The sequence below is a fragment of the Priapulus caudatus genome, unplaced genomic scaffold (assembly GCF_000485595.1).
Source record: "Priapulus caudatus unplaced genomic scaffold, Priapulus_caudatus-5.0.1 Scaffold5221, whole genome shotgun sequence".
Classification (NCBI taxonomy): Eukaryota; Metazoa; Priapulida; class Priapulimorpha; order Priapulimorphida; family Priapulidae; genus Priapulus; species Priapulus caudatus.
Genome location: NW_014582282.1, coordinates 1 through 8226, shown reverse-complemented (window position 1 = coordinate 8226; position 8226 = coordinate 1). Strand labels below are relative to the sequence as shown.

Here is an 8226-nt window from a genome sequence, read left to right as displayed (position 1 = left end):
AGAGAGAGAGAGAGAGAGAGAGAGAGAGAGAGAGAGAGAGAGAGAGAGAGAGAGAGGGAGAGAGAGAGCGTACATCACTCTCTCGCTCTGCACACGTTTACGTGTGTTTTTGTTATTGTTCAGTATTCGGTAGTATTAATCTTCATGGAATGTAAATAATGTTCATGGAATGTAATAACAATTAGTACAAGCCGCTATTTCATTTGGCTCACTCGAAGTTATTTGCTTCTTTTTCCGTCAGTTTCGTAAAAAATCTTTGTATAGACGGTATAGAAGGGACTTGAAGCTAGTTTGTCGTACGCGTACGTTCGTGTATATGTACCGGAGAATGGCTGTATACAGCGAGAAAGACACATGAAGAGAAAGAAGGATAGAATGAAACAGAGAGAAAACAAGAAAGATAAAGAAAGCGAGAGAGAGGTGGAGACGACAAGAGAGAAAGAGGGAACTAGCGATGGAGAGAGGGAGAGGGAGGAAAAGAGAGAGCGCGAGAAAGCGAAAGATTGAAAGAGAGAAAGAGATAAAGCGAAAAGGATAAGGAAGAAATGAGAGACACAGAGAGATATAAAGAGGATTAGAGCGTGAGAGCGAAAGGGAGAACGAGACAAAAGAAAAGAAAGGAACAGAGAGAGAGAGGCAGACCGAGCAAGCGAGATAGAGAGAGAGAAAGAAAGAAAGAGAGAGAGAGCGAGAGAAAGAGAGAGAGAGGGAGAGAGAAAGAGAGAGAGAGACAAAGAAGAGCGAGACAAAGAAAGAGAGAAAGGGAGAATAGAACAGCGAGAGAAAGAAAGAAAGAGAGAGAGGGGAGAATGTGTGTGTGTGTGGGGGGGGTGAGAGAGAGAGAGAGAAAGTTTCGAGCTTGGAGGGAGAAATACGCTCATACACACAAGGATAGTTGTTTCGTATCGATGAATACTCTAGCAGTGACCTTGCACTCACCTTGGGGACAAATATTAAGCAGTTAGTGACCGTAACCTGGATCTGTAGCTCCAGTAGGAACACGATGTAGATGACGTCAGGCCCGGCAGAGGCCGCCACGAACAACCTGCGAAAACACGCAGTGACTTGAGTGAGGTGCAAATTACACTAGTAACGGAGAGTCGCAGCCGACAGATATCCTCATCCAAGTGTGGCTTTAGGCGTCCTCGTCCCCCGCCGGTGGCCTCCAGCCCCCGTCAACTCACTCCGACAATCACTCTTCCGCGACCGAAAATAGTTCTATTTGTTTACGTATTTTAGTAATCCTAAAACAGGTTACCATGGTATATGCCGATTGTATTACCCATAGGCATAGATAAAGCATTAAATAGAAGAAGAAAAACAAGACAAACGCCAGTGCAGCACTCGGTAAGTTATTAATAGCACATTATAGTGTTGCCGGCGTTATATTTGTATGACGGGGGCCTAAGGCCACCTATATAGTATTAAAATAATAGAATAGTGTATGGGGGCCCAAGGCCACATATATAGTATTGTATATGACGGGGGCCTAAGGCTACCCATATAAAATTGTAATTATAGTGTATGCTGGGCGCCCAGGGCCACATATATAGTATTGTATATGACGGGGGCCTAAGGCCACCTATATAGAATTGTAATAATAGTGTATGATGGGGGCACAAGGCCACATATATAGTTTTGTATGGCGGGAACCTAAGGCCATCTATATAGTATTGTAATAATAGAATAGTGTATGATGGGGGCCCAATGCCACATATATAGTATTTGTATGACGGGGGCCTAAGGCCACCTATATAGTATTAAAATAATAGAATAGTGTATGGGGGCCCAAGGCCACATATATAGTATTGTATATGACGGGGGCCTAAGGCTACCCATATAAAATTGTAATTATAGTGTATGCTGGGCGCCCAGGGCCACATATATAGTATTGTATATGACGGGGGCCTAAGGCCACCTATATAGAATTGTAATAATAGTGTATGATGGGGGGCCCAAGGCCCCATATTATAGTATTTGTATGGCGGGCGCCTAAGGCCACCTATATAGTATTGTAATAATAGAATAGTTTATGATGGGGGCCCAAGGCCACATATATAGTAATGTATATGACGGTGGCCTAATGCCATCTATATAGTATTGTAGTATAGTGTATGCTGGCGGCCCACCAAGGCATCCTATATAGTAGTGTGTGGTAAGCCTTGGTTGTAAGCTATACCGCCTGCAGCAAAGAAAAGTAGGCTGCATCACTTGCACATTGTATTATTGCGCCAGCGGGGCTCTAGGCCCCCGGTGGCTTATGGCCACACTTAGATGTGGATATCTGTCGCCTGCCGCAGAGTCAGCCGTACGCACGCACACACACACACGCGTGCACGCACAAACGCACGTACGCGTACACGCACGCAAGCACGCGCACACGCTCGCAAGCACGCGCGTGCACCCACACACACGCATACGCACACGCACACGCACGCGCACGTGCAGGCGCAAGCGCACACGCACGCAAGCACGCGCGCACGCGCACGCGGACGCGCACGCACCGCACACAGTACACGGCAACACGCCACACGGCACACGCTCTTGCGATGGGCAAACGCACACGCACACGCATACACGCGCACGCGCGACTGCTGCACGTCGCACACGCACACGCACGCAACGTAGTCACACGCACACGCACGACCGCACAGCACGAAGCACACGCCACGCGCCACCCTGCGCACGGGACGCACGTCACTCGCTGCCAGCCGGGGCGCCTGTGCTGTGTTCTCAGCTGTTGGTTGTGGGGAAGAGATGCCGCCGAAGTTGGCTCCGATGGATGAAACTTGGTTGGGCCGCGTAGCCATCACGGGTAAATGAGCGAGCACGCCACCGCACACGCACTACAACACGCACGCACGCACGCACGCACGCACGCACGTACACAACACACCACACACACACACAAACACACACAGCACCCACAACACACACACACACCATCTTTCTCAATGGCAGAGGTTTGGTTTTCCTGCCGTTATTGATCGATACGACGAAAAATAACGCGGAAAAAAATCGATAAAAACGTAAGACGACACAATAGAATGTAATAAGAGTAGTGACTGCATGCTGACAATGCTTTTTACTCCCTCCGCCCCCAAACCTCCCACCCGCACCTGGAGCGAATTTTCCGATAGTGTTAATAATTGTCTATTCAGTAATCTATTAGCTGCTTTATAGGTAAGAATGAATACACCGGTTAATGTCGATCACTACCCCCTCCTCGATGGGAGAGGAGGAGAAGGGGCAGCAGGAGGAGAAGGGGGAGGTACGGAGGATAAGGGGAAAGAAGAGGAGGAGTAGGCGGAGGAGAGGAGGAAAAGAAGGGGAAGGAGGAGGAGGAGTAGAGGAGGAAGAGGAGGAGGAGAAGGGGAGGAGGAACAGGCAGAATCGGGGGGGGGGGGGGGGGGGGGGGGGGGGGGGGGGGGGGGGGGGGGGGGGGGGGGGGGGGGGGCGGGGGGGGGGGGGGGGGGGGGGGGGGTGGGGGGGGGGGTGTAGGAAGAGGAGGAGTAAAGGCGGAGGAGGAAGAGGAGGAGAAGGGAGAGGAGGAGGAGAAGGGGAGGCAGAGGAGGAGAAGAGGGAGAGAAGAAGGGAAGGATGAAAGGGGGAAGAGGAAGAGAAGGGGAGAGGAGAGAAGGGGATGGGGGGCAGAGGATGAAAGGCAGGCAGGCGGGAGGAGAAGGGGAGAAGGAGAGAAGGGGGAGGAGAAGGCAGGAGTAGGACGGAGGAGGAGGAGAAGGGAGGAGGAGAGGAGGAGGATGAGGGGAGGAGGAGAGACAGAGGAGGAGGAAAGGGGACAAGAGGAGAGAAGCAAAGGGGAAGGAGGAGGAGAAGGGGAGCAGGAGGAGAAGGGGGAGGACATCGCTGCAGGATGAACCAGGGGTGGGCGGAGGGGGAAGAGGAAAAGCAGGAAGGTAGAAGGAGGGTAGGAGGAGGAAGTGGAGGAGGAGGAGGCTGGCGGGAAAGGAGGAGGGAGAGAGAGGAGGTGGAGGAGGAGGAGGAGGAGGAGTGGGAGAAGGAGAAGAAGGGGAAAAACCCCAACAGATGTTCGCTGTCTATATTTCTCCTCTGCTCACCGACGGGGGATGGATACGCTTTGTAATGAGAACACAGTCTATCCGTTACTGGCGAGACACGATAGGAAGCCGTCCGTAGAAGACAGGGGCCGGTTTCACGAAGCGTAATTAAGTCCTTAATCATGATTAAATTACTAATCATGATTAACTTCCCGTACTTAAATTGAAGTGACTATCATAATTAAGTTAATCACCATATTTAATTCTACTCAGGAGCATGATTAAATCCACTAATCATAATTAGTTGCTAGTACTAGTAGTAGTATGTAGGTAGTACTAGTATATTAAGTACGCTGCAGATTTTACAATTGGAAATTTTACTTCATTTTTTCCAAAGAAAATTTTAATTATCTAAGATTAGCTGTACTAATTTAGTCATTGTAATTGCAAATTAATTCCTTTTCATGTGCCGAATTTGCAGACTTTTGGCGTTGTCCGCTATTTTGAATACAGTCACAGTGTAATTAATGTTTAAGTCGGCTAATCATGTGATTAGTTAAATATGTACTTAAATCGCTTCGTGAAACAGATTTTTAAGTATGATTAACTAATCATAATTACAGGAGGTTAATCATGATTAGTGATTTAATCATGATTAAAGTTAATCACGCTTCGTGAAACCGGCTCCAGGTGTGTGCTAATGCTGAGTCACACAAGTTAGATTCAGGTGAGCATCAGGTGAGGGGAGGAAGGGGAGGAGGGGGAGGAGGAGCAGGAGGAGGAGGAGGGAAGGGAGGGGGAGGAGGGGAGGAGGAGGAGGAGAAAGAGGAAGGGAGTAGGAGGAGGAAGAGGAGGAATAAGAAAAGGAAGAGGAGGAGGAGGATTAGGAGGAGAATAAGAACGAGGAGGAGGAGAAGGAGAAGGAGAAGGAGAAGGATGGGAAAGAGGAGCAAGGGGGCAGGCAGGTTAGTTACGGCTACAGGTAACGTACATTCGTGCCCTACTGATGAGCTACAGAATCATTGCCAACGTCTCCATCACGTTCACCACCGTCATCAACAACACTGCCGTCACCACTCCCATCATCATCAACGTCACCACCACCACCGCCACCGTCATCATCAACACCACCACTACTTCCACTATAAACATCAACTTGACCACCACTATCACTGCCGATACCATCATCATCAACGCCACCGTCATCGCCAACACCATCATCATCAACACCACCGTCACTGCCGACATCATCATTATTATCATCATCAACGCCAACGTCATCGCCACCGTTACCTGATGATGATGAGAAATGTCCCTACGATGATGGTGTTGTAGATCGCCCAGGAAATATACTTGCTCTCGTTGAAACTAGATGGCGCTTTGCGCACAACCCAGCACAGATAGACACCCCAGAGTAGGAACAGCAAACGTGCTGAAATAAAGAAACGAACAAACATATAGATAAATAATCATATATATATATATATTTATATATAGACGCGCGTACTCTTCATGGCCGTGAACACGCGTTGTTGTGTAGAATGCGTGATATAGCGGTGTAATAGGTAGACTCTCCCCTCCCTCTCAACGCTCTTATAGTTGCAGTGTGCTCCTACCATCTACCCCTCCCCTATTAGTAATGGTTACGTCCTGCCCCTCCCCTTTCTTCGTAACGCACCTATCGTGGCTGTGTGCTTCCACCAGCTACCCCTCCTCTCTCAGTAATGGTTGCGTCACGCCCCTCCCCTCCCCCAGGTACGCACCTATCGTAGCCGTGTGCTCTCACCAGCTACCCTTCCCCTACCATGCAGTAATGGTTGCGCCCCGTCCATCCCCTCCCCCGGGCACGCACCTATCGTGGCGGTGTGCTCCCACCAGCTGTTGACGCAGATATCGTACTTCAGACCCGTGTTAGTGTACAGCGTGTCCAACTGTCCCAAGTCACCAGTGACGGACCAGACAACCATGTAGGCGACGGTGGCGACAACTATCGGCACAAACCACTTAAAGAGGACGAGGTCGGGCATGCGGATCGGTTTCGCCGAATTGACCTTGAAGATTACGGCGACTCTGTGGTGAAAAGAAAAGGGGAGGGTGGTGAGAGAGAGGGGGAGGTAGTACAATAGAGAGTGAGAGAGATGTGGAGGGAGATAGAGAGATGGGGAGAGGGAGAGAGAGAGAGAGAGAGAGAGAGAGAGAGAGAGAGAGAGAGAGAGAGAGATGGGGGTAGTGGGGTGGGGAGAGAGAGAAAGGTGAGGGAGAGTGGGAAGAAGAAAGAGAACGAACCGGACAAAGACCGAGAACATGCGAGAGAACGAGAGAGAGGAAGAGCGAGAGAGAGAGTGAGTGAGAAAGAAAGAAAGAAAGATGAGGAGGAAGACAGAGAGAGGAAGAGGGATGAGAGGTAATATAATATAATATAAAATATTATGATATAATCTGTCATTACATAGTCCAAAATAATAACCCATGATTTTTTCCTTTTGCAATGTCAGATGACCTCGGAGATCAAATCCAATGTGCCGATGACATTCAGTATCCAAAGTTACATCGAATTGCCATCCTTGGACATATGCCATCTGGAGTGGCCCATATTGATTTGAATGGAGAACAGACAAACAGAGAAACTTCCACAAATATGTATTAGATAATAAGTTACTATAGCTTGCTACCTCCATGTTTTGAGTAGCAGGGCTCCATATAGGAGGAAGAATCCAAGTTGATCGCACCACGCTCCCACAGTACACAGCACGTAGGTTGGTCGTGCGTACAAGATGATACCCTGATGACATAACACACATTACATGTAACACCATCATGATACCATCTTCATAACACACACACGCCCCCATCCACACGCACACGTTCACGCACACGCACACGCATACGCACACGCGCCACTGGGCCCCGCACACACACACCAAATCACACGTCCAATCACGCACACCACATACACACAGACAGACACGGGACCAGCAGCGCACCACGGGGCACGCACACACACACCACCCGCACACGCACACGCACGCACACGCACTACGCACACCACGCCCGCACACCACACACACACACACACACCACAACAACACACCACGTACACGTACACACGTACACACGCACACAACGTACACCCGCACACGCACACGTACACGAATCACACGGCAGACGCATTAACCACACTCAACCCACACACCCACACACACACACGTGCCACCGGCACCACACACCACACACACCAACACATAGGGGCCCAGCAACACCACACCACACACACGACAGACACACACACACACACACACACACTCGCGCGGCGGCTACACACGTACACACACAGCCACACTCCACCACACAACACACACACACCCACACATACACAAGACACACACCACACAGCGCACACATCACCCTCACCCACACACACACGCAACACACACAACCGACGCCCCGCAACGCAACACGCACGAGACACGTACACACACACACACACACACACACACCACACACACACACACACCCACACACACACACACACACAGAGCACACACACCACACCACACCACACACACACACACGCGGGGTTGTCCGTACACTCACACACCACAAACACACTGTCACCACACACAACGCACACACATACACACAAACCACACACACACCCACAGCACACGCACAGCGCACGCGCACACACGTGCAGCTTGGTCACGCCACGCACGTGGCACGAACACACACACATACACTACACACATATATATATTATATATATATATAAATATATATATATAAACTCACGAAGAAACAACACAATGAATACAAGACGGCGGACCCTTTGTCTAACTGTCACGAAATCTCTGTGTGTAAATAGTCGCCAATGAGACGATGCAGCTACAGCTGAACAGACAGCAGTGACCATTATAGACACAAGTAAGTACAGGTGAGTAGATGTGACTAATCATGATCACTGCAGGTAAATACAGGTGAATAGACTCAACTCATGATAATTGATACAGGTAAATACAGGTGAATAGACTCAACTGAATAATACAGGTAACTGCAGACGATTCAACACAACATCATAATTGTTACAGGTAGGTACAGCCGAGTCGACACAACTGATGATAATTGTTACAGGTAAGTACAGGTGAATAGACACAACTGATGATAATTGTTACAGGTAAGTACAGGTGAATAGACACAACTGATGATAATT

The 8226-nt window shown here is 49.3% G+C and overlaps 1 protein-coding gene across 1 annotated transcript; it reads right to left on the bottom strand.

Annotated features, from left to right (window-relative positions):
- Positions 1 to 939: 939 nt before the first annotated feature.
- On the bottom strand, positions 940 to 6046 carry LOC106819937 (probable G-protein coupled receptor CG31760; the record flags this gene model as incomplete). The annotated part of the gene is made up of 3 exons (XM_014824504.1): positions 5872 to 6046; positions 5313 to 5451; positions 940 to 1045 (listed from the first exon to the last, which is right to left on the bottom strand). Coding segments are annotated over exons 1-3 (420 nt in total), but the record flags the coding sequence as incomplete, so codon positions are not given.
- Positions 6047 to 8226: the final 2180 nt, after the last annotated feature.